The sequence below is a fragment of the Alligator mississippiensis genome, chromosome 1 (assembly GCF_030867095.1).
Source record: "Alligator mississippiensis isolate rAllMis1 chromosome 1, rAllMis1, whole genome shotgun sequence".
Classification (NCBI taxonomy): Eukaryota; Metazoa; Chordata; order Crocodylia; family Alligatoridae; genus Alligator; species Alligator mississippiensis.
In genome coordinates, this window is record NC_081824.1 from 307,338,034 (window position 1) to 307,365,993 (window position 27,960).

The window sequence follows — 27,960 nt, forward strand, 5'->3', positions numbered from 1 at the left end:
CTCCAACTGCGGTCTGGCCAGCGCCCGATAGAGGTAAAGTATCACCTCCTTGGACCTATTCGTTGTGCATCTGCTGATGCACGATAAAGTGCCATTGGCTTTTCTGATGGCTTCGTCACACTGCCGACTCATGTTCATCTTCGAGTCCACTAGGACTCCAAGATCCCTTTCCACTTCTGTGCCACCCAGCAGGTCATTTCCTAGGCTGTAGGTGTGCTGGACATTTTTCCTCCCTAGGTGCAGCACTTTGCATTTCTCCTTGTTGAACTGCATTCTGTTGTTTTCTGCCCACTTGTCCAACCTGTCCAGGTCTGCTTGCAGCTGTTCCCTGCCCTCCAGCGTGTCCACTTCTCCCCATAGCTTTGTGTCATCTGCAAACTTGGACAGAGTACATTTGACTCCCTCGTCCAAGTCACTGATGAAGACATTAAAGAGTATCGGTCCAAGGACCGAGCCCTGCGGGACCCCACTGCCCACACCCTTCCAGGTCGAAACCAACCCATCCACCACGACTCTCTGGGTGCGACCCTCCAGCCAATTCGCCACCCACCGGACTGTGTAGTCATCCAAGTCACAGCCTCTTAACTTGTTCACCAGTATGCGGTGGGATACCGTATCAAAAGCCTTCCTGAAGTCTAAGTATATGACATCCACCCCTCCTCCTGTGTCCAGGCGTTTTGTAACCTGGTCATAAAAAGAGACTAGATTGGTCAGGCACGATCTGCCTGCCACGAACCCATGCTGGTTTCCCCTCAGCATAATTTTTTCTGCCGGGCTCTCACAAATGTGAGCCTTGATAATTTTTTCAAAGACTTTGCCAAGGATGGAGGTGAGACTGACTGGCCTATAGTTTCCTGGGTCCTCCTTCCTCCTCTTCTTGAAAATGGCGACCACATTGGCCCTTTTCCAGTCCTCCGATGGGAAGGCAGCCTGCAGCAGTGCTATATTCCTCTTCTGTGTGATATATCAGTCAATACTTCTCAAACATCTTTGCCACCACTTCACTAATCATAATCACAGTTGTTTAGATTCTGAAATAGGCAGCTTGGCTGCACCGTTCTCTTTTGTTTACAGCAATATTGTAATTTATTCTAATGATTGATAATAAATCAGAGGGAGAAATCAACAAAATCTTGTGAGAAAATTCTTTAAATACAACGATGTATTTAAAGAATACATAAATAAATATCTATCAAGTTGGGGAACCAGAGTGAAGTTCAGTCTTGTCTGGGACCAGTACTGCCCATCTGGGAAGGCACATTCCAAGGCACAAACCCAAGGAGCATGCTGCACTTTGTTTAGAAAAAAAGGAAAGCAGAGTAAAAAAAAGATATGACCACAATGTGCATGTAGTCCTGATGAACCCACACCCAGAAGTCAACTACAACACAAGCTACTTTGAACTACATGTTACAAACAAAAGCAATTACAATAACATTGATTAAGCTACTGTAACAGGGTGACACTATAACCCTGTTACTGGAATGACCGAGAGTAACCAGGCGGGGCCAATAGTGGGGCAAGCATGGGAATGTGCTAGTGGCGTGGCTGAGGAAAAGCCAACACTGGCGATTTAATTACTTTAATTTTTGTGGGCAAACGCCCGACTTTTGCAAACCCACAGGGTGGGGAGGTCCCCCACATGCCCCATGCCACACCCTGGGGCCACTCCCCGCCCTACACAGGCGCAGCCTGTGGATGCTCCCTGTGTCATGGACACTCCCCGTGTCATGCCCATGGCCACACACCATGCCCCACACCACACCCTGGGGCCATTGTCCTCCCACACCACTGCAGCCAGTGGGCATTCCCTGCGTCCCTGTGCCATGGCCTCTTCCTGTGCCCTGCCCTGCTGTCGCACGCCACATCCCCTGGAGCAGCCATGCACCATGCCCCCCTCATGCACCCTGTGCCACATCCCAGGGCCACTCCCCATGCCATGTGGGCATAACCTGTGGCCGCTCCCCACACCATGGCCACTTCACACTCCGTGCCCTGTGGCCGCGCACCACATCCCTTGCATGCCCCGTGTCACACCCCGGGGCTAATGCCCACACCATGTGGCCACAGTTGGTGGGTGTTCCCTGTGCCCCCATGCCACAGCCACTCCCTGGGCCATGCCCTGCAGTCGTGTACCACACTCCCCGCACACCTTATGCCACACCCCAGGACCACTCCCCATGCTATGTGGCCACAGCCAGTGGGTGCTCCCCCTGCTGTGGCCACTTCCCATGGTATGACACATGCCACCCACCCCCACACGGCCATGCACCATGCCAACTTGGATGCCTTGCACCACACCCTGGGGCCGCTCCCTGTACAACACAGCCAGCGAGCGCTCCCCATGGCATGGCTGCTCCTCGTGCCAACCCCCACGCAACCCTACAAATGGAGCAGCGGGGAGGGGGAGTGGAGTGGGGCTGGACCCAGAGTGGCAAGGGGAGTGGGACATGACCCAGAACATGTGCGGGAGGTGGGGGAGCACGGCAGGACCAGGGAGGGGAGTGGGGTAGGGCCTGGAGCGGCGGCGGGGGGCAGGAGCAGGGCCGGACCCAGAGTGGCAGGTGGAGGGCCTGGGGCCAAACGTGGGTCTCTGGCCCTTCTCTGCTCTGCCCTCCCCCCCACCCCGTCATTCATGACAAGCATTTTTCTAGTACTGTTTATAAATGTCAAGCATATATCTCAGAGAAATGGTTGCATTCCTTTAGCTAGTTGCTGCTGAAGGAAAAAAAGGGTACTTTTGGCCACTAAAATTACACAACAGCCCAGAAACGGTTGAGGATCCAAAACCATTCTCAAATGATGGCTCATTAGTTTCTCTTCAAGATGAATCATAATTTCAGATGAGCAGGATTCATTTTTGAGTTAAGATTCTTGGTAGTATAGTATTGACTTTGGGTGTGCACCTTACTGTTAACATATCATTGCGATAAGTTCACACCCTGTTTTCTCACAGGGAGTAATCAACAATCTAAAACAAAAACAGATATTAAACAGGTGTCTGATGTGTTGTTTTTGCTGAATGAAGTTCCTCAGCAAAATCTATGAATGAAATTCTTCTTTCTGAAATGTCAAAGAGTTTTATGAAAGATGGTGTACTGATCTGCTACTATGAATGTCAAAAACATGACAGGGAACATTGTGTACTGATCTACTGCATTGAATTTGATCTAGTCCATGAGGCAGATAAGAAATTGTGTACTGTGAAAATGATCTGGCTGTTTCTGAGCAGAGATGACCAGGACTTGCTAACATGTCAATCACTTAAAATAGTTCCATTGAGCAGGAGATTGTAGATGCTTCTATTGATCTGACTCAAACTACTGTTTCCACCATTGGCAGTCTAATCTCCATTTTGTATTTTTCATCTGTCTGTACAACAAGGTGACCTGTGAGGATGATGCCTAGGAGGTGGATCCTAGGAGCTCATGTATCAGTTGCTGAAAATAAAAGATCATCAGAGTCTCCTAAAATGCTATTGACAGAACAAATGTAAATTGGGATCTTTAGCACACTCAGGCAGACATACTAAATCTAATACTCCTTCTGCATGATACCAGGGGTGGCCTTGGGTTCAAACTTCAGCAGACAATGCTTTCCGTGTGGCAGAAGTCATATTTAACATTAGCATTAGACTGAAATAAGGTTAAGTTGTAATATAGCCTGGCTTAATTAATATAATCGCCATAATAGCTTTCACTATTTTGTCTTATTTATCTTTGGCTGTGATACAACTACCAGATTTTGCTCTTGATCACTTTTTAAAATCTCCAGTTAATTTGAAAAGAGGTCATAAGTAGGAAAATAACTTAAATTGTTTTGACTCAAACTACAATTTCCACCATTAGCAATTTAATCTCCATTTTATGTATTTCAGTTAGAGAGCAACGGAGAGGCCCTTTAATTGTCCTGTTCTCTGAAATTTCTGTAATATAAAGAAGTAGCCTAATTGTGAGAAAAGTTAGTTGTTGGTGCAGGAGGAAACAAAGTCTTTCAGTACTTTCTGTGAGCTACAGTGTTTCATTAAAGATGAACTAGCTTAGAGAAAGCAGAGTGATTTCTAAACCTTCTTTTTATAGGTAATTTTGTTTTCATTTGAGGTTCAATAACAAATTGGTAGCAACAGTTTTCAGCGTATTAGCTTTTATACCATTGCAGATCTTTGAAGTCTGCTGCCTCAAAAGTGGAGAGTTTCAGAATGGGGATGAGTATATAGAACATCTTTTCTATGCCAAATATCAGGAAAATTATTTCCAGCAAGTACTATATAATATCACTTTTCATGTTAACAAAGAGAGTGCCACGTATTGTATAGTTGAATATAGGCAGCATAATACCCTGCGTATGCCTAGATATTGGTTATTGGTATAGATACATTTTTAAGGAGTTTTTTGATTAGAATTAAGACTTCAGAAATACTGTTCTAAAAAAGGTTTAAATGTCTAGGAACTTTACTTCAATGAAGTTCTACAGCACCTGGATTTTACTCTTTATATGCATTTATACTTATTTATTTATGACCTGGAATGGGCAGAATCTCAAATGCTACAGGTAATTACTGTAGGTACTACACCCTTGGAAATAAAGGTGATTTGGTACCTAGGAGACAATGAAGCTGTTTAACAGCAACAGTGTAGCAAGTTTTGTTTGTACAGTATCAAGACTACTTTTTCATTCCCACTTTCTTCTCATGCTTCCTCTACTTTCCTGAAGTTTCCTTTGTCTCCTGCCTTCTTTCAAAGTTTTTGCAAAACTAAAGTGATCATCAAGGGCTAAAGCCTAAGTCCTTAGGTAGCCCTTAGCCTTGAGGTACTCATGTAACTGCAGCTTTGGGTATTTAGGTCCCTGCTACACATTACTTATATTATGCAAATAGCTGCTCAATTGTGCAGTAAATTGAGACTAGCAAAGTAATTATCACACAATAAAAATGCTATTCAGCTATAAAAAGTTGCAACCAGCTACAGAGTTAGTGCTTGAAAATGTGTAACAACTCCACAGCTAGTTTTTATCTAGCCTTAATTTGAATGTGTAGCAAGGTGCTTACAGTTTGGATTCTGTTATGACCTGTGGTGGAATAAGATTGCCAAGGTACATGCTTTCCTCTCAGAAGTAAAGAGGAGCAAAGGGAGGAGGAGGTGGTTCCATACACCTCTTAGCCCAAGAGTCTAGCTCAGGTGTGCTCCACCTCTGGCCTGTGGGCCACATGTGGCCCACAGAGCATTGGCATCCAGCCCGAGGGGCTCCCCCTGGGTCAGGAAATTTAGCAGTCGGGGAGCAGTAGCCATTAATATGGCCACCCTCCCTGCCCTGCCAAACTCACAAACCCAAAGCCCCACATGGCCCATCAAAGCAGGGCTGTGCCCCTTCCCCTCCATGGGGCTGGGCCACACCCCCTTCCTTCATATCAGGATCTGGGCTGGGAGCTCCAGCCACACTCCTGGTTCTGGGGGGAGAGGGAGGGTGGAACCAAGACCTGATGCTGGCTTTCCTTGCCTCCGCTCAGACGAGCCAGAGAGTGAATGGGGTGTAGCTGGGATACTCCAGCCATGCTCCTGGATCTTAGGGGTGGAGCAAGGCCCCAGTGCAGGCTTCTCTCCACCTCCCCCCCCCACAGGCCAGAGACTGAGAAGGGTTTGGCTGGTGGACTCCAGCCAGCTCCTGGCTCCCAGCTTTTGGGGGCAGAGCCAAGTCCTAGTGTGGGCTTCCCGCAACCTGACCCCTGCCCCAGCCAGGCTGGAGACTGAGTTGGAGAGCATGGCTGGGAGATTCCAGCCTGGCTCTGGGCTCCTGCGGTGGAGCCAAGCCCCTTTTCCCCCACCATCCACCCCCTGCACCAGGCTGAACCCAGCTGGGGGTCCAGTGCTGGGCTAGAGGAGTGGGTTTTTCCCCACCACCACTTTCTCCTCAGCCAGCCAGAGGAGTGCTAGTATTCTGGCTAGAAGCAGAGAGGTGGGGCAGACCCTGTTCTGCTGGAGCAGGCAGCACAACCCAGGGCTGCAAAGCATCCTGGGATGCTGGGGGACTGTGATTTAACTTGAACAAGGAAGGGATCCGGGACAGAAGTTCCATTAACTGGTTTGACTTGAATCAGTCAAATCTGATACTACATCCACCCAGGGTTATCTTAAACCAGTTTTGGCCATTTTGGGTGTAGACAGAAGTGCACCTCCCCATGTAACTGAGAATACTTTGTAGGAAACATTCTGAATTACAGTGATCTGGAACAAACAGAAGTTCATTGTTGGCTCCAGGAGGCAGGGGAATCTTGCTGCTAGCTGCCAGCCAGCAGCCAGTTCCCCCTAGCAATGCCCACCCCACCTCTCCACCCCTCCCAGTCTGTCCCTGTTTCAGAATAGACGTGGGGAAAAGGGAGCAGAGGAAGCTCCTTCTACAGGTTTCCCAGCCAGTGCTGGAGGGTGGGGTAGGTGTAAGGGAGTCTCCCCACCTGGGGGGGGGAGGGGGAGGGTCTCCAATACATCCACGGCATCTGCTAGCAGGGGCTGAAAAAAACTCCCAGATCAAACTTCCTCCACTCCCTTCACTTCCCCCACCCTCTGATTCTGAAAACAGATTGAGGCTGGGAGACAGCATAGACAGAAGTTACAGAAGACACTCTGTTATGCAGTGTCTTCATCTGATCCTGCATGCAACGAGGGATCAGATTTTTACCTGATCAGCCATTTTTGATGCTGTTTACAGCCACGCATTTGTGTTTGGTCACAGCTATAAACTGCTTTCCATGGCCAGATCTGGTAAAAATTGTGACTTCGGTCTGTGTCCTTTGAAAGTGGTTTACGTGCACTGAACTTCTGTTCTGACCACTTAAACTGGTTTATGTCTAACTTCTGTCCCTAGACTTAAGCACAAAAAGGTGAAATAGGAATCTTCCCCAATGTGCGACTCTAATTAAACTATTGTAAACCTGAAGGCAGGGCAGAATGGCACCTTACAGACTAACTGCTTCAGAGATTCATAAGCTGTTGTAGGCAAAAGAAGGTGGTCACTACAAAAGCTTATGCCTCTGAAACAGTTAGTCTGTAAGATGCCACCCTACCCAGCCTTCTGCCTGATTTCAAATTAACACTGTAAATACTCTATTGTTAAATTGCATGGGAATTATTTTTGCCTTGGTTCTTTTATGTTTCCTCTGGTAAGTGATGTCCTGGATCTGTTTGAGAAGCACCTCCCTCAGAGCAGGTGGAAATCTTTTGACTTTTACTAGTGTTACTTCTACTTATGTGCTATGGGCTGTGTGCAAAAGTTCAAGTGTACTAAAAAATGTGGAGGGAGGGGGTGTGGCCTGGCCCTGATCTAGAGGAGGAGGAGGGGGGCATGACCCAGCTCTGTGCAGTAGGAAGTGGCCACAGCCCCACTCCAACAGGCCATGCAGGGCTTGTGGTTTGTGAGTTTTGTGGGACAGGGAGCGTGGCTGTATTAATGGACACTGTTCCCTTGCCACCAAATTTCCCAACCCGAGGTGAGACTTGTGGTCTGGAAACCAAGGCTCCATCAGCTGCGTTTGCCCATGGGATGGAGGTTGCGCACCCCTACTCTATATTTATAATACACAAAAATACTTTGGTATCTGTTTGATTGCTGTTGTGACTGTTGCTGCACAACAGCAAATGTGTGAATTATCTATGTCCACCATAGAGGAAGGTCATTAATGAAAAATAGACTGAAGTTGTTAGTTTCCAGAAACATGTAATAAATAAGGTTGTGAATAAAGGGTTTTCAAAAATCTTTGGTAACTTCTTTTTAAACAGACCTCAGAAATTTCCCTCTTTACCCTAAAAGCATTCCTTAAGCACAACATACAGGTGCTTTAGAGTGCCTCATTTATGAAGCCTTTAGCAATAAAATGGTAAATAGATTTAGAAATTTGTTTACACCAGTAAAAACTATTAATTTGACCTTTAAAATATTTTATTGCAAATTTAAATTGCATCGTACTGATGCAAGGCACTTGAATGATTTAAATTGTTGGTGTAACCCAACCATCTGTAGAACATTAAATGTGTTTTATGTATGTTCACTCCCTATAGCAGTTTTCTCTAAATACAAAGGAGTTTGCTAAATAGCAGCCAAGATGAAACTAAGGCCAGACAGCTGTGTGTGGAATATAAAATATTTTAGGTTGAACTTTTTACTCTTTATTGTTAAATTCCTTAGATATTTATTTTTGTCTCATTTCAAATTGTGAGTATCACAATCACTAATTGTGATACTAATTAGTGTACCTCAGAAGCAAAAGACAAAGTTCCATTTAAAGGCCTTGGTCAAAGTCTATCACGAGATCCAAATTGTCTTACATGCAAAATGTGTGTGCTGTACACTGAAAGTGTTTGGATGTGAAAGGACAGAGACAAAAGCAGGGGCGTGTGTATTATGTGTGTACCATACTAGAAAATATTAATTTGGGAAAATGTGTGTAATACATGTTATGGATTCATGCTGATTTGCAAAGAGTGAATTTTCTTGAATAAAATATTCTATAGTTCACAAAAATAAACCTTTCAGTTAGGGCAGATGGAACCAAAATTACTGTGCACTCTATTGTGTCTTTTGAAGTGACCCCCAAATAAAGGGTAGTGCATAATTACACTGCTCTAAAAGTAGCCCAAGAGGGAAACAGCTATTTTATGCAATATTCTTCCTCTCCCTATGTTGTAGCTATGTTATAGATCAGGGGTTGCCAACCGGCGGTACATGTACTCCTGGGGGTACGCATGGGTGGAAGGGGATGGAGCGCTGCCACCTCCCAGGAGCAGGGCCAGGGCAGGGAGGGGAGAGGGCAGCTGCGCCCCTCTGTGGGGTGGGGAAGTTTGCATACAGTGGCAGCCGCCACCACACACCAGCCTGGTGAGCAACCCTGCCCTGCAGAGGGGTGCCGCTGCCCTCACCCCAGCCTGGTGATCTCCACCACCCTGCCTTGGCCCTGCTCCTGGGAGGCAGTGGTGCTCTGTCCCCACCCACCTGTGCTCTGTCCCTACCTCCCTGCTCCATGTCTGGCCACATGCTTCCCCCTCACTTGGCATCCGGCTGAATTAAGACAGCTATGTCCCAAGATATCCCCCATCAGTGATTCCTCTCGCCATCAGTTGCCACTGATTCCCCCTGTCTCCAATTGTTGCTGATTGCTACCACTGATATGCCCTTGTGCTTTCTCTGCTAGTGATATGTTGCCACTTTCTGCTTCCATTTCTCACCTCAAATTGCTGCTGATTCCCCTCCTTCTACCTGCCCTGGTATATCCCCTTTAGGAACGTTTTTTGCTCCACAGTTTGGGAAACAATGCCTTATTTTGTTTTGCTAGTGCTTATGATGTGCCACATGCTTTAGGCTATACAGTAGGGGTGGGTAATTATTTGGGCTGGAGGGCCACTTGAAAAATTTTGGTAAGCTATTGTAGGCCAGGGGAAGGGTGCTGACCCAGCCAATGAGGTAGGGTGGTGGTGGTGGCAGGGGTCAGTTGATCTTACCCAACCCTGGGCCAGTCTGCCCCCTAACCCACCACTGGGGGCATCGGATAGCATGGGCGGGAGGATGGGCAGGGTCTCCATGAAGACTGGAGGCCCACAGGCAGAGTGTACTCAGCTGAGTATATGGGATGGGGCTGTAGGCAGATGGGGATTGACATCCGGGAATGGGATGGACAGACAGGGGCTGGGATCATGGAGTGGTGACAGCATGGGGCCAGGACCCAGGTCAGAGCCACAGTCCACTCCTCACCTGCAGTTTCATCCTATCCACCTCTGTCTAGCCTAGTGCACCTTGCCTGCGATGATCCTGGGCCAGTTTCTATGGAAATCCCACCTGCCCCCTCTGTTCAGTGCCCCCAGTGGTGGGTGCAGGAAGCACAAGCTGGGATCATCGGGCAGCAGGTCTTGCAGCAGTAACATCAGCATTGACACTGGCAGTGGCAGCCAGGCAGAGTGAGCTGCTGCTATGGGGGCTTCCAGGAAGCCAAGTCTGGCTGCTGCAACATCCCTGCCCCACCGTGCACCCTAGGGGCAGTGGGATGTCCTCTTGCACCATGGACTGAGCTGCCCCTCATGCCTGGGCTGGATGGGGCCAATGGACCCACAGCAGGCCAGATGGAATCTCTTTGTGGGGGATCTGGCCAATAGGCCGTATTTTGCCTATCTCTGCTGTATAGCCTGTTAATATGGGGAAATGGCCAGAGAGACTTTGAGGTTTCCTGATTACTAATTGTAATAAGAAGTAAGTTATGACTAGGTACCTCTTGTAAATTGGGTCTTGCTGAAAGTACTCTATTTTAACGACTGTGCTTTAATCTATTTATTAAGTTGTAACCTATGTGCCATTCAGTAGTGTCAACGTTATATCATCTGTAACAAACTGTTGACATTGAAAGGTCAATTATTCACTCTCTTTATGCTTTTAGAACACTACTAAAATTGATATTCCTATCACTAATCCTACGGATGAAAGTCTCCAGTTAAACGTGGTGTTAACGGATGCTGCACTTAGTGGAGAAACAGCTCTTGTTCTTAAGCCAAACGAAACTCTTCTCTATGAAATGAAGTATTCACCAGCTGTAATTGGCACTTCAGATGGAAGGTAAGATGCAAACTATTAACACTGACTAAATATTATGAAGCATCACTCCTTGATCCCATAAAGTCACTTAGACTTCAAACATATATTTTATCCAAGCCTACCACTTTCCTTAACTGACAGATGAATAGCTATCACTAGAATTATGTCTACAGTTTCTCATGATATGATTTTGATATTAGAAACTCCACCTCAGAACATACTCTTCAAATGAATAGTTAATTTTGCCATTCTCTAGCTCACCATGAAGGGAGTGACCCATTGCCAAGTTTTTGAAGAAGGGGAACTAAGCTAAAATAACTCCACTAAAAACAGGTGAAGAACCTTTAACATACTAGATGGAAATTGAGCTAGCTTCAGTATTCTCCATTAATTAGGAATGATCTGCATAATGAAAATGAAGAGGATTTCAATTAAAGATGTTTCATCACACTGAAAATCTAAAAGAGTCTGTGCAGTATGATAATTAGAATAAGATTGATGGCTTTTTGGTGTTAGTTTCAAAGTTGCTATCATTGACTGTAGTGCTCATTTGGACTAGTTAAAGCAGGCTACTGAACATTACAGTTGTAAGAATTTTAGCTAGGACACTGTTAATTAGGCATTATTTGGCAGAAATACTTATTGAGAACTAGATTCATAGATTCATAGATGCTAGGGTCGGAAGGGACCTCAATAGATCATCGAGTCTGACCCCCTGCATAGGCAGGAAAGAGTGCTGGGTTCAGATGACCCCAGCCAGATGCCTATCTAACCTCCTCTTGAAGTCCCACAGGGTAGGGGAGAGCACCACCTCCCTTGGGAGCCCATTCCAGATTTTGGCCACTCTAACTGTGAAGAAGTTCCTCCTAATGTCCAATCTAAATCTGCTGTCTGCTAGCTTATGACCATTATTTCTTGTGACCCCCAGGGGCGCCTTGGTGAGTAGAGCCTCACCAATTCCCTTCTGTGCCCCCATGATGAACTTATAGGCAGCCACAAGGTCGCCTCTCAACCTTTTCTTGCGGCGGCTTAAGAGGTCTAGGTGCCCTAGTCTCTCCTCATAGGGCTTGGCCATAACCATACGAGTTGCCCTTCTCTGGACCCTCTCCAGGTTATCCACATCCCTCTTGAAGTGTGGCGCCCAAAATTGCACTCAGTATTCCATCTGTGGTCTGACTAGGTTCCTTATTTCCAACTAGGTTCCTTATTGATTATTTTGGCCCATTTATAATATGACTGGGGAGGAAGGAACCAGGTCTGTGAAGAAAACCTAGAGTTTGCATCACCAAAATGAATAGTTCTGTTTATTTTTAAAGCAGTAGTTCAAATTGTTCTTATAATTCCACACACACCCCACCCCCCCCCAAAAAAACCCCCCAAAAACCCAAATACTGCCAAGTATCATTAAATAAGTGTTTCTTTAACCCAGGGATGCTCAACCTCCAGCCTGCAGGCCAAATACAGCTTGTGGAGGCATCTCATCTGGCCAGTGGGGCTCCCCATGGGTTGGGAAATTTGGCACCAGGGAAGCAGCAGCCATGTTCTTCTGCTGCCAAATTCCCATGCTCCCTCTGTCAACACAGCCAGATCTGGGCTAGGCCACGGTCCCTTTCCATGTGGTCAGTTGGGGCTGGGCCATGTCCCTTCCCCCTGCCCAGCAGACTCAAGGCAGGCCATGACCCCTTCCCTAGGCCATGCTGAATCAGGGTTGGGCCATGCCCCTCCCTCCTACATATGGCTAGGTTTGCACTGGGCCATGACCCCTCACCCTGCATGGCTGGATTGAAGCCAGGCCATGCCCCTTTTCCCCCCAACTCAACTGAATTGCGGCCGGCCACACCACTCCCCCCTGCTGAATTGGAACAAGGCCATGCCCTCTCCTCACCACATGGCTGCTTTGGGGCCAGGCTGTGTCCCCTTTCTGTGGAGCTGGATCAAGGCCAGGCCATGCCTTGTTTCCCCTGCTAGGCTGGATTGGGCCAGGCTGCCCCCTCCCCTTCCAGCTCCCTCTGTGTGGCTGGATGGGATGCCGCTGAGCCCTCTCCAGATGTTGGTTCAGGGCCACTGGACAAGCCCATCCAGCCTGACAAGAAAAAAGGTTGAGCACCACTGTTTTGACATGACAAACCCATTAGCTGGATCCTGACTTCAGCTAACTTACAGTTTGTACTACAGGGGGACCTCTACAAAGAAGTAAAATTGATTTATATCTTTATACTACCCTGGTTGTAATGCAACTCTTTGCCTATACATCCTGGAACAACTCAAGGTCTGTTCTAAGTTGCATCATTGGCAAACAGCCCCTACAGGCTGAAACTTCAGACAGACATTATCAAGACCAGATGCATCCATGTTCTTTTATATGGGATTAAAAGACCAGAATAGATAGGCTGGCTCATAGTGCCAGTGACATATGAATAAAAATTAGTATCTGTGTTTAGAGAGAAGGTGATGATTAGCAGAACTGAGGTTTACACAGTGGAAGACAGTCTGTTCTTTTGCAGCCATGTTTAGGTCATCTGTAAGGTATTTTTGGCACATATATGCCCAGGGGAATTTTGTTTATGGACATAATAGACAGGACAACTATATGTAACTATGTAGTTATGTAGACTGAATGTGGGTAGTAGTTATCATAGTTCATATGTGAGTGCCTTTGTGGATGAGTAGCAGCTTTGAACATCTTAGAATGAAGTCAGTCAAAGCTATGACTACCAAACTAGCCTCAGGAGTCAAAAAATATATGTGGGTTTATGTCCCTCTTTGCCCTCATATGTCAACCAGGACTTCTCTGTTGTTACCACAGCACTCTACGCACCACACCAGAGGTCAGCCATTAATCACTTCCTTCTGTAGTACTTCTTTTGAAGTTGAGCCACTTACTGGCAAAAAAAGATGGAGGGCAGAGCAAGAGGGGAAGCTTCTGCTCCAAACAGAACCCTGGACCCCCTCTTTTCCAGGCCAGAAGCCACCTCACCTCACCTCACCCACATGCCTCTCATTTGCTTCCTTCTGGCCCCACATATATCCCATAGATCACCCTATTGTGGCTGGCCTCGGGGAAAGCTTCCAAAGGAGCACCAGAGAAGAGATTAGATGATTTGTGCTATGGCAGTTAGTGGTGTTCTGGAGAGCACGAGACCAGGAGGTTCAAGCACCCTCTAGTTGAGAGGGGCCTAGAACTGAGGTCCTCTGGCTTTCTACCAGAGTGTCCTAGCCACTCACCTATTTAGGGGAAAAGATAGAGGAGGTTCTCCATACCGCCTTGTCTGGACACGTATGTAGTTAGTTCATATACCTAAGAGTAAGCATCCTCTGGATGTGTAAGTGCCAGAAATGCCCAGTAAACAGCTAGGAAAAAATGGAATTTCATAGGGTGTGAACAAGCATTTGGTGCACCCAGTCTAGGTCTAGGCAGCTTGCTTTTGTCATGTGTGCAGCAGCTTGCCACTGCTGGGAGCAACTTTTGCCGCTGTTTGCTGCTCCTGGTTGTGGTGCAGGAAGCCTGGCATGAGTAAATTGAGGTGGTGGGAGGGGCAGGTGGGGGAGTGAGTGGCTGGGCTGGCTGCTATTTGTATGGGCATTGCAAGCTTGGGTTAACCCTTTCTTATATTAGGTGAACCCAATCTCAATCTAAGTTAGTACTCAGGTGAACTAATGTAAATTGGGTACACCATTTTTTAGGTGATTTAAGCCTGCATACCAGTACAACTGCACATTTAGATTAACCTAACTCTGGTTAAGTCGATTTAACTGTAACATCTGTACATACCCAAAGGTAGCTGACCAGGAAGTGACTAGAATTACACCCAGTGTTTTTATCTATGTTGAAATGTTTTAAAATGTTTACGGTCTTTCTGATCTATGTTTGTGCCTCTCCTGGCCACAAAATGACAAGTCTGTAACAAGAATGCAATATGTTATGATGTGTGCCAGAAAAATACACTAATGTAAATATCTCACTTAGCAAGGAATACTTTCAATTCTGATAAGATTTGATTGTGGTATAGTGGCTACATCACTGAAATATATCCATTTGTCAGGTTCATATGTATTCCTCCATGTATATCACTTAATTTTTAAAAGGTTTTTTCCCCCCTTTTAAAATGAATTGATGTTAAACTTCTGTGACAAATTAAATTAACTTAACATTTCTCCTGTAAGGTAAGATTAAAGATGCTTTCTAGTTTTTCCCTCCGACTTTTGAAAAGTGGCAGTTTTCATATGTAAGAAGGAAGGGAGATGAAACAAATTTATAGTTCATGGATTTGTATTTATACAATCACTATTCATTTGTGATAGGCATATCTAGACACAGCCATGTCTATGGAGTTGTAAGGAATTCCTGGTGGAAAACTGATAGCTACTAAAATGGTTCACTGTGTTGAACATTTTTTTTCCCTTGAACTCTAATTTCTGCTTTTATAAGTCTCTCCTCTGTCAAAAGCCATCTCACACAGAGCTTGATTTTGTACCTGTCTTTAGTGTCATATTCCTGTCAGAGGCGGTTGGGGAGTTTTGGTACATGCTGAAACTGATTGTTGAAGAACCATTGTCAACTACGTTACCTGAAATAGCATGCGAGCTTGGAAAGTAAGTATGTCATAGTTTGCTTAATTGGATAATTGGTTTCACTGTATGGTATAAAGCATACAAAGTGGTATGCATTATAGAACTGGAGTAGAGTTTTATATAAATACGTAGGTCTAATAGAAATAAGGGATGAATTGATATAGTTGGAATTGTCACATATAATATTTTAAAAAATACATAATATAGATAAAATTATCTTTGTGGAAGAGTTATTTAAGTGGGATTAAAGTAGTTAGAGATTTTTATTTTTAAACTACCCTTTAAATCTGGTGAATTTAATAACAAGTTACAGTATAGCCACGCTATAGTACTGTACCTGGATATTCCACATGGGTCTGCTTTATACATTTTCTGCACTGGTGCTTACTTTTGCTCAGCATATATGTGTGCACTATGTGGAGATTCTCTCCTGCAGAGCTTGCATGACAAGATCTCTTTTACCATGCAAGAGGTTGACCTCTTCAAGGGTAAACAGTGTGGTGTCGTACTTGTCCTGCCCCTTCCAGAACATAATTCTTAATTCTAAATCTCAAAATGGGCAAGTTTTTTGGGTCATGTTTTCAAAAGTACTTATCAGCCACAATTTGGGATCATTTTCATACTGTGTTATTGCCATAGTTTGTGTCAACTATATAATTAGATAATTTGCTAACATAACACAAGGACTGAAGTTAAGAATGTTTTTGGAAAATGGGAGAAAGATTATACTTGTCCAATTATTGATATATAGATACATGAATTGAGTTGAAGTAGAATAAGTAAGCACATTGCCATAAATCCAGACATTTTACTGCTTAAGTGTTTTCACTTAATAATTTTTGCCTGCAAAGATTTGATAATTTTCTGTAGAAGCTGCATGTGTTACTTAACAAAATGTGTATGTGTACTTACACATTTATGACAGGGATTAGACATATTAGTAAAAATATCCTTTCGAGTTTTACTTTGATAGGATAAAATTGCAAAGGCCATCTGTCATCAGGTTTCAGAGGTCAAAATAAATGTCCTCTCATTGCACTATTATCTATAAGATAAAGATTTTATGCTCTTCTACCTGTAGCATCTGGCTTTAGCAACTATTTAAGGCACGATTACATGGACACTTGGTCTGTTCCAGAATGGCAATTCTCTCTTCCCTATGTATAATAAAGGTGTGCACTGGAGAGGATTTGCTCCATTAAGTATAACACATGCTTGTGAGAAGCATTTTTTCATATTCACTGGACTTGAAGTTTATTTTTTGTTCAGATGAGAATTTTTATTATTTTGCAAGTAAGTATATGTATATGGTGTTTGAGGTTCTTCACTGGCAGATGAATTTGTTTGTCTGCTAAACACCCACATGGGAAACCATGAGCAAAAATCATGAAAGAAATAAATGCCCAGTAAACAGCTAGGAAAAATGGAATTTTTCCTAATCCATGTATTAAAAACATGCATGTATTATATGTGATATATAATGAGTTTATTTTATGATATAAAGCTGTAAACATATGTTAAAATGTAAAATGTGACCAGAACTCTTTCAGGTCTCTCTTATTTTGTTTCCTTCATTTCTTTTTCCTACCCTTGATTTTATTTTGTTTGGGATGTTCTGTTCAGCAAGGACCCTTAGCAGTTCCCTCCTTTGAAGCTGTTATTTCTCTATTTATCTTGCTGTCCTCATCACTGATCTCTCCATTAAGTCTCAACTTCCAGTAATGTTGTTCTGTGTCTTATCCCACATCATGCAAACCGTTACTCATGTGATTAACCTCTGTGAACTGGAGAGAATTCTGTGGATAAGTAAGGAGAAGTCACATGAATAAATAAAATACTTTGCCAAATGAAACCCTGAAATATGAACCTTTTAAAGTTAGTTAAAGTATCTGTTGGCAAAGTTAGGTAAGTCTGTAAAATTTAATTATAATGATATTACATATTTTGGTTTTATAATTTTTTACAGTGCCATTTTTATACAGAGGGTTACACAAAATCCTTGTAGTTTCATTGACATTTTGTACAGTTTATTCTTGGATAGAATTTGGGGTTCTACCTGCAAACTGAGCATGATTTAAACATGTAAATAGCACCATTAAACTCAGCAAAAATAAAGGTTTTTCCATGAATAGATTTTTAGATGATTGGGGTATTACCTTATATAAAGACCTATATCCTGTAAAGAAATGTTAATGTATTTTTAAGGGATATTTTAGTAAAAGCTGAAAAAAATATACAGCAAGGAAAATCAAATACCAGAAATACCTTAGGAAGAAATATTTAAGAAAAAATATTACATAAACTCAGATTTCTAACACCTATTGTGAAACACATGTACAAATAATACATTGAAATGTAATTTTTCCTCATTGCTCTACCAGGTAGGACTTCTTTTTCAGTTAAGAAAAAATTATTAAATATAAATATTCTTGAGATTTAAAGATGTATGTGTATATATGTGTGTATATGTATATGGTGCAATCACCTACCCTGGAAACCTTCAAGAGGAGACTAGACAGTCACATGGCTGGTGTCACCTGACCTCCAGTTATCTTTCCTGCTTGGTGCAGGGGGCTGCACCCGATGATCTTTCAAGGTCCTTTTCAGCCTTACAGTCTAAGAATCTATGAATACACACACACACACACACACACACACACATCTATATATGTATATGCATATATATCTATGTATTCTTTAAAGACATATATATCTTTAAATCTCAGTAATACATATTTTCTAATTATTTGTCACAAAAATTAAACAATTTAAAATAATATTGGTCATTACAAATATATCAAAAGCTGAAGTGATTCATGGGAAAATGGGCAGAACGAAATAGGATGCAGTTCAACAAAGATAAGTGCAAAATGCTGCACCTGGACACAAAGAACCACCAACACACTTACAGGCTGGGGGATGACCTTCTCAGCAGCACAGCAGCGGAAAGGGATCTTGGAATCATAATTGACTCCAAGATGAACATGAGTTGTCAATGTGACAAAGTGATCAACAAGGCTAACCACGCTTTATCATGCATTAACAGGTGCATGATGAACCGGTCCAGGGAGGTGATGCTTCCCCTCTAGGCAGCACTGGTTAAGCTGCAGTTGGAGTACTGCATCCAGTTTTGGGGGCCACACTTGTAGAGGGATGTGGAGAATCTTGAGAGGGTTCAGAGGAGGGCCACTGGCAAGGCCCTACGAGGAGAGACCGAGGGACCTAGATCTCTTCAGCCTTCACAAGACAAGGCTGAGAAGTGATCTTATGACTGCCTATAAATTCATCGGGGAGGGCAGCAGGGAATAGGAGATGCTCTGTTTACTAGGGCACCCCCTGGAGTAACTAGGAACAATGGCCACAAATTGACAGAGAGTAGATTTAGGTTGGACATTAGAAAGAACTTCTTCACAGTAAAGGTTGCCAGAATGTGGAATGGACTGCCAAAGGAGGTGGTGATCTCCTCTACCCTGGGGATCTTCAAGAGGAGACTGGACAAGCACCTAGCTGGGGTCATCTGACTCCAGTGCTCTTTCCTGCCCAGGGCAGGTGGTTGGACTCGATGACCTAATGAGGTCCTTTCTGACCCTAACATCTATGAATCTGTGAATTTCTAACATCTGGGAATCTGTTAAAAATAGTTATGTTTATTAATTTAATGTACATGATATTTTAAAGAAATGCAATTTTAAAATTATTTGTAAATTATGTCCCATTACACATGTACACATATATATCTTGTGTCTGTTCATAAAACTGCATAAGAATGATATAGTCTTTAAAGTAAAAATATGTTCCAGGTATCTTTGTTCATTGAATTATTGCATTTTTGATTTACATGTAAATGAAAGAACGTGGAGAAAGGTTCTCTTATGCTGTAAGTGTAATTTATCTCAGGTTGATATATCAGTATAAACTACACTGAGATCTGGAATGGACAAACATACCCTTGGGTTATAGATGCTATTACAGCATCTCATTAGTAGGTGGCAAGTTATCAGGTAATACATATTTCACATTAAGCAAATAGTTGCCCTGGGATGCAAACAGACAGATGAAACCTAAAACAATGTAATCTGTTATATTAGTTTTACCCTGGGATTTTTTCAGAGGTAATTCTCCAGTAGGTTATGTGAAGTTGCCTCACCTCAGGGATTTGCATTGTGTATGCTTTTTTATTTACATTGACATGATGCTGAATACTCCATGAAAATCATGTATGCTTGATATTTTGTTTATAAAAAAAAAACTCAAAATGAATGTGAAGTTATAAATGAAACAGATTGTTATGTTTGCAGATACACTAATGAATCAATATTTAATGTGTCATAACTTTCAGTGTAATCTGATATTCAGTTTAAAGGGCACTCTTCCCAGGTCTAGCTGCTATTTTTTTTGTTAATGAAAAATAGAATTCAATCTTATGTACATATTTTTTTGAATTTTTGAGACTAGTTTGGCAAGCAACACTGACTTTCACAAACTCATTTGAATTATGTTTTTGGTTTTTTTTAAATATCGCTGGGTGCCTTCCCAGCCTGTTCCCTATGTTTGACAGTAGCTGAGTAGTGTCAATTAATGGTCATATATATGGTCAAATCAGGAAAAGTAAAAGTGCAGTTGGGGTTGCAGCTAGCAAGGGACATGAAGGATAACAAGATGATTTTCTATTAGTATATCAGCAAGAAGAGGAAGATCAGGAAACGTATAGGTCCCTTACTGAATGGGGGAAGGCAACCTACTGAGAGATGATGCAGAAAAGGCTAAAGTGTATAATGTCTTTCTTACTTCAGTCTTCACAGGCAAGGTCAGCTCTCAGACCACTGCATCTGGCAGCATGGTTTGGGAAGAAGCTGAGCAGCCAACAGTGGCAAAAGGATAGGTATGGGATTATTTAGAAAATCTGGATGTGTTCAGGTTCATGAGCCCAGATGTGATGCACGCGAGGGTGCTGAGGGAGTTGGGTGATGTGATTGCAGAGCTGCTGGCCATTATCTTAAAAAAATCATGGTAATTGGGAGAGGTCACGGACAATGGGAAAAGGGCAAATATAGTGCCCTTCTTTAAGAAAGGGAGGAAGAAGGATCCAAGGAACTACAGACCAGTCAGCCTTACCTGAAGCCCAGGAAAAATCATGAAGTAGGTCCTCAAGGAATTCATTTCTGAGCACTTGAAGGAGGTAGTGATTAGGAACAATTACCATGCATTCACTGAGGGCAGGTCATGCCTGAACAACCTGATTACCTTCTATGATGAGAAGACTGGCTTTGTGGATGTGGGGAGAGAAGTTGACTTGATATACCTTGACTAGCAAGGCTTTTGATAAGGTCTCTCATGACATCCTTGCAATCAAGCTAAGGAAGTCTGGGTTGAATGAATGGACTGTAACATGGATAAAAAACTGGCTGGATCATCAGGCTCAAAGGGTAGTAATTAATGGCTTGATGTCTAGTTGGCTGCCAGTGGAATGCCCTCAGGATCGGTCCTGGGGCTGATTTTGTTCAAAATCTTCATCAGCCACCTGGAAGATGAGGTGAAGTGCACTTTCAACAAATTTGCAGAAGACACTAAGCTGGGGGGAGTAGTAGATATGCTGGAGGGTAGGGCTAGGATTCCAGAGGACAGAACAATCCCATGCACTGGTACAGGTTGGGGACTAACTAGCTAAGCAGCAACTCTGCAGAAAAGGACTTGGAGGTTACAGTGGACAATAAGCTGAATATGAGCTAACAGTGTGCCCTGTTACAAAGAAGGCTAATGGCATACTGGGCTGCATTAGTAGAAACATTGCCAACAGATCAATGGAAGTGATTTTTGCCCTCTGTTCAGCACTGGTGAGGCCACATCTGGAGTACTGTGTCCAGTTTTGGGTCCCCTACTACAGAAGGAATATGGACAACTTGAAGAGGGTCCAGCAAAGGGCAATTAAAACAGTTAGGGGTCAGGGCACATGACCAGTGAGGAGAAGCTGAGGGAATTGAGCTTATTTAGTCTAGATCAGTGTTTCTGAAACTTTTTTTTCACGGACTACTTGAAAAGTGCTGAGGGTGTCAGCGGACAACTTAATAAACTTTTTTTGTTCTACAAATCAAAGCACACAACTCATATTTTAGTATCACTAGTCTTACCTTACAAGTACAGATATTCTCGATTGTTCTACAGCCTTTCTGCAGAACACCTGAATGGAGCTCACGGACTAGTGGTGGTTTGGGGACCAGAGTTTGAGAACTTTTGGTCTAGAGAAGAAAAGACTGAAGGGGGATTTAATAGATTCAACTCCTGAAGGGTGGTTCCGAAGAGGATGGAGCTGGACTGTTTTCAGAGGTGGCAGATGACAGAACAAAAAGTGGTATCAAGTTACAGCAAAGGAAGTTTAGGTTAGATACTAGGAAAAACTCTCTCATCAGGAGGGTGGTAGAGTACTGGAACAGGCTTCCCAGAGAGGTAGTGGCATCTCCATCCTTGGGGGCTTTTAAGACCTGGCTGGAAAAAGCCTTAGCTGGGATGGCATAATTGGGGGCAGTGATGCTTTGATGAGGCAGTTGTATTACATCTCCTCCTGAGGTCCCTGTCCAGCCCTAAGTTTCTATAATTCTGATATGACTTTTACCCAACACACAGACACTTCACTAATGTGACCATTAGTGAACTATATATATAATATACAAGCACCGTTGCTATTCCCAAATCTGCTATTTGCAGATGTGAATATTTGCGGTGCACCATGCCAATGGCACAGCTGCGCTTGGGGTGGGTCAGGGTGAGCACCGCCATGGCTCCCTCTGGTGCTGCACCGAGCTCCTGCCTCTGCGTAAGCCAGGCACAGAGCGCTGCACATTGTGGGCAAGGGCAGAGCCGGGGAGAGCGGAGTGGAGAGCAGAGCCAGGTGGGCGGAGCAGAGGGCAGAACCAGGTGGGTGGAGAGCGAGTGCCGGGGACGGGGAGGGAGGTGGCATCTTTTCCCCCATAGGCAGCTGCAGTCGGTCCCCAGGTGCTAAAGGGGAGTCCCACGCTTCCAGCTTCTCACAAGGGAGGAGCAGGGGGCGGCTGTGGGATCTGACAGGGAGCCCTGTCAGTATTCTTGGATTTTGCCATTCACAGGGATCTCCAGAATGCATCCCCCACGAATGGTGAGGGTCTCCTGTAATGTGAAAGATATAAGTTATCCATTTTAATATATTTGTGATTATGCTGAGGAAGGGCAAGAGAGATGGGAAAAGGAACAAATAGGGACAGAGATGTGGGAGAACAGAAAACATAATATTTCTATAACCCAGCAATCAACACTGGCCTTTCTCCTGTGTTGCTGGGCTAATGGAATGCTGGTGTCACACACAGTTTCTATTAATCTGTCCACAGTATCTTGTCCAGAGAGGGCCTTTTCATATCTTCAGCATATGGAAGGTGAAGCAGCAGAGTTTGAGGATGGTTAGCAGCAAGGTCTGGTGGTAGAGCACCTTTCTATACCAGTACCAAGTCATCCCCCTTCAGAATTCCTGTCGAGAAGATAGGAGCGGTACTTTCCCCTGGCAATCTCTTTTGTGCATTTTGGTGTCAAGATAACACACAAACTGTATAATCAACAAATAAATTATTCATATTAATCTACCCATTTAGGGATGTTGTCAAATGTTTCATTAACTTCCCAATTCAAATAGAACAACAAAGACACTTGATGTCGATGTACAATTTAAACAATTTCTTTTTAAAGGGTTTTCATTTCTATGGTACTTTTTTAGTATTAGGCATTTCATTAATGCCCCTACTGGACTACAGTGATTTCAGTCATTTAATAAGACTGAATGTCCAAGATAATGGTAAAGCATAAACTTGGACCTGAAAACATAACCCAGTTAATGAATGTTGGTCACAGTTCTTGCTTATGTTCATATGTGAAGTAGGAGAGACATAATGGTGGAGGAATAAATTTATCTAAAACAGAACAGAAGATACATTTATTACAAGCTATTACAAAAATCTTCTTGTGACTTTTAGAAGGTATATCCTCCTTCGCTAGTCTTGATATACAGCTGGACAAGAAACTCAATAAAATATTTGTGCCCTTGCCGCTTGGAAAATCCCATAGCTCTTCTAAAGACTGATCTCTGTTCTACCACATCTTTTATAAAATCTTTAAGAATCATTATCTTATGTGCCATGTATCTTCAAACAAGGCTATAGTAAAAAGTGCACTAGCTGCATCTTCTTTTTTTAGTGTGAATTTGAGAAGTTTAAAAGCCAGTGTTCAAAGTTTAGTATTGGGACCTGGAAAATTCAAAAACATCAAGCAGGCTAATAGGACTGTGCAAAGTTTCAGTCACTGATTTGATTTGGAGGAGATTTGGCCCAATTTGGTGGCTGAATCTCCAAATCAAATCAGGAGACCCATTAATCTTTCTGAATTGAATCAAAGCCTCTGATTTGATTCGGAGAGATTTGATGATTTGGCCATAGACATAGCTTTACATGCCTCGAGGTACCAGGTGGCTCATGAACACTAAGATGGTGGGGCAGATGGAGTGTTTCATGGGAGCGTGGGGGGGGGGGTCCCCAGTACACTCTGCTGTGGACCCAGAAGTGGACCAGAACTATTTCCGGTCCACTTCCAGGTCTGCTGTGGAGTGTGCGGGAGACCCCCCCACCCCCGGCTCAGCAACTGGTGCATCCTGGGTCGGAAGGGCACCCGGGGGCCCCCTCAGTTGACCGCTGAGCCAGGGGGCCACAGCGGGGGGTCCCCCGCACACTCCATGGCAGACCCAGACGTAGACTGGAAGTACTTCTGGTCCACGTCTGGGTCTGCCGCCAAGCATGCGGAGGATCCCTCTGCATTCCTGTGGAACGCTCCACCCACCCCACAAATTCAGCATTCACGAGCCATGCTTGGTGCCTCGAGGTATATAGAAAAAACATATATAGCTGTGTCTATGGCTGAATCCAAATCCAAATCGAATATGCCCTGCTTCGCCCACCCCAAAGGCTAAGTATTCTTGCAAGCAGCTAAAGAATAAATTGTAGGGATCTATCTCTCTTTGTTGTGTCGGGTACCCCTGTAATTTTCAGTTGATTGTATGTAAGACTTTCACTGGAGGACTGGCAGTTCAAACATGAAATATGCCATGAAAGTTTCTCTGCAACCAGAGAGAGAGCCTTCATACCTGATTTTGTACTACTGCAGTACACCCATCAGTCATCCAGCATTGGAATGGCTTGTGTGGCCTTAATTACAAGTGTGTCTGCTGCCACTTTTTTCCAGCAGCAATATCACAGGCCATGTGCCCTGATCAGGCAATCTTGTATGGGGTTGGGAATTTGACTGTCTTGTATTTTGGCCACTTTCAATACCTGCAGCAGTGAAATAGTGGCCTGCTGATTAGTTCAGAGGTTTTGAGGCACTTTTTCCTCTGCAGGAAGGGCATGATGTTCCAGGATCTTGTGAGCCAAATGGAAACGGACATTAGAATTGGAATTGTAGGGATCTTTACCTCTGTACGGCTCTTTACCTCTGTACGGCACAGTTCCCACTTTATTTCACTTATTTTCAGGAAATTAGGGAGTTTGTGTCCTTCAGCCTGCCCTGGCACCGTGACACCCTTCTACCGTAATATAACAATTTTGGGAAGTCATTCTCAGCTGTCCCGAAGATCGGGAAATCCTTTGATACAGAGGTCAAAAGGCTTGAGGCTAGAGGGTACTGCTGCTCAGCTGTTGGGGATTTAGGTGACAATGAACAGTTTAGCATCTCTGAAATCAACACATCCATAGGAAGGGGAAGGCAGGCCACTTGCATACACTAAATTGCAGGGCCTCCAGTCACAGGTGTAAAACCGGATTGAAATGCCTTTCCTTCTAAGACATTGTGAAGGTTTATGGGTTTTTTTTTATTGTTTTGTGTATGATGAACTAGTTCCATCAAGGGAAAAAATCTGTCGTGCAAGGTGCAGTAAGTCAGTTGGCCAGTCACAGCTTTGAATAGATGAGCACCTCTATAACTCCAAGGTGGCTAAGCTATTGCAAAACCAATCTCTTACATGTTTCAAACTTTTTCTTAATTACCATTTTCACTGATCCACCTTGAATCTATTTTATGTGTCCCTTGCTGTTATAACCAGCATATGATTTATGGGCAGACATCCTCATTAGAGAGAATTATTATAGTAGTATGATCAGAATAATAGGAATCTTGGACTAGCTAGTGACCTCCTCTTTTGAAAACAGCATCTCATACAGAATGCATCTGATGTCTGTATGTTTGCTTTAATTATAGAAGGAAAGGAAAAAAACCATTTCAAGGTACAGTACTGGCTGATTTAATAAATGCCTTTCTCATAAGCACCTTTAAAGCAGCTTTTTAGTGTAGGACAGCCAGTGTACTCATTAAAATACATGATCTGCATATTAACTGTAATGGTTAGTCATTATATTGTAATGAGCAGTATAACAATTGTACAAACTGAAATTGTTTTTGAGTGTATGTGGGGGAAGAGTGGGAAGTGAACAAGATGTGTGAAAGCACCTGCTTTTAAATGAGCCACATAGTAAAATAGTCTTGTTTTCAGTGCTCAAGGTTACAAGATGATCAAGAAAAATTACTACTTAGAGGCAGTAAATCAAAAACTGTTAGAGCTACCACTTAATTACAAGCTTCTCTTGGCCATTACTTAGATGAAAGGTAAATGGAGGTATCATTATTTATTTGATTATCATTAATTTCTGTCCAGTTACTTTTTCTGAGAGCAGATACTGCAGTTCATATATGCACTGTAAATGTGTGATAAAGTGTATATGTAATCATCTCACTTTCTGCTACAAAGTCTTTGGTAGTTTCTGATAGTCACAAAATGACCACTGCTCTGAAATGAGTCGCACCAAAATTAGATCTAGAGAAAAAAAGAGAAAGGATAAGTACAGAACTCAAGAGATTAGAAGTAAACATGCATGGTGGCCACTTAATCCTTATACAAGCAGGTCTGACAGTACTTGCATTTACTACTTCTTGCTGTTATTGATCATTTGTGCTACTAAATAAATTAATATTAAAAGTTTATTCTTGCTTTTTTCAAATAGGCAAATAGCTAAAAAATGTTAACAATAGGTAATAATAGAAGTTTATTAATTTACAGTCACATACTCAGATATTATTTTTTCCTACAGATCGGTCCGTCTGTATGTTCCTCTTCCTAATCCTACATACGAAACCCTAAAACTGGAAATTTTCAACAGCAACCCTGGAAATTTTTCAATTGAGGCAGACCCAAGCAAGCCTGTAAGTATTTAAAAATAATTCCTAAAAATCTTTCCTTCACATAATGCAGGGACATAGTAGAGCTGCCTTTTTGAAATTTCCTGAAATAAATTACTCGTTATATAATTCATTTAGAATGCACATTTAAAATACACAACGTTGTGCCAAGGATAACAGGTGCCATATAAATAAGAATATCTGTCCTAGACAGTCTGCAGCTTGAAGACAAGAGCAGTATGTTCTGACAGAACATGGAGATAGAATTTGGCAGACAAGTGGACATCATTTCTGCATTACTTTGTGGAATGATTTCGAGGAAGACTAGAGAGTATGTGTAGCAAAAATTAGTTGGGTGAGTATGAAGTCGGGAGTAGGTGTTAGGAATGAATAGAATAGTCATCTTAAAACCTTGAGAGGATTGTAGAAGTTATGAAAGTAACCAGGCAATGGTTTCATTAGATTATGATTTACTAGTGAAGCCCTAATGTAAATTAACTGTAGGAGAAAATCCCAGGTGTATAGGAGTTTTGACTGACTGCCTCCCATTAACTGTGGATAAGAGTTTTGTCATTTTAGGCGCAGGGAAGCTTGAAGTAAATACCCTGAATCAGTTAATTCTATAAACTTGGATACTATTTTCTCTTAAAAAAATCTTCAGGGTTTATGTGTACACCCTTTTTGTTTTTGTTTCACTGATGTCCTTTGCTGAAAACCCTACCCTTGTGTAAACTGGCCACTATTTGGATCCTTTTAAGGATAGATTTATTGCTTTTATGGAGATCCTGTCCATGCGCAGCTCCCACTGGCATCACTTGTTATGTCCAGGTACTCAGATTATCTGATATTTGGATATTAATTTGTTGTCCCTGGCCAAAAACATTTTGGCCAACCCATGTTTGCTGGGTGTGTCTGCACAAGATGCTAACTGTGCAGTAGCTGAATAATACTGCTCAGTAGCACATCACAGCAAGGACAGTGCTAGTACAATACTGCATAGTATTATTAGACTAACGTACAGTAGCATCACTTAAAAGACTTGTGCTGGCTCTACTATGCAGTAATTCCAGTTAGTAAACATTATTTAGCATTTGCTTATGCAAATACTAAATAAAAGTGCAGTAACCATTGTGCAGTAGCATCTTGTGTAGATGCACCCACTGTGTACTGGGAATTAGTGTTTGTGTAAGAGGTATTGTTGTGGAGGTGAGATTATGGATTATAATATGTACTTGCATTACATTTGTTTATCCAGCATTTTATTTTTTGTTGAGCTACAGTGGCATAGCTCATCACTACAGCAACGTAGCGTTGGCAGGCACTAACCGTGATGCTGCCGCTACTGCGCAGTAGCTTGTTGCTACTGCGTAATAGGGTCAAAAACAAAAGCAAGTACTAAATGACTGCGCAGTATGAACTGCGCAGTCAGGGGCATGCATAGACGTGCCTACAGGCATTGATCGTGGCCCTACTGGCCATAATCACAGCCTTCTGGCCCTAATAGTGGCCTCCAGCCTCCCTAATAGCAATGCCCATGACTCCAAAGTCTTACTCTATTCTCCTTGCTGGGTCCTCTAATCTTAT

The 27,960-nt window shown here is 43.2% G+C and overlaps 1 protein-coding gene across 1 annotated transcript in view; it reads left to right on the plus strand.

Moving 5' to 3' along the window:
- The window catches only part of CFAP47 (cilia and flagella associated protein 47), a 773,444-nt gene that overhangs the window by 537,334 nt on the left and 208,150 nt on the right, over window positions 1-27,960 (plus strand). Inside the window, exons 52-54 of the mRNA XM_059724382.1 lie at window positions 10,412-10,587; window positions 15,052-15,159; window positions 26,289-26,400. Coding sequence (XP_059580365.1) covers window positions 10,412-10,587; window positions 15,052-15,159; window positions 26,289-26,400 — 396 coding nt within the window. The remainder of the gene's footprint in view (window positions 1-10,411; window positions 10,588-15,051; window positions 15,160-26,288; window positions 26,401-27,960) is intronic.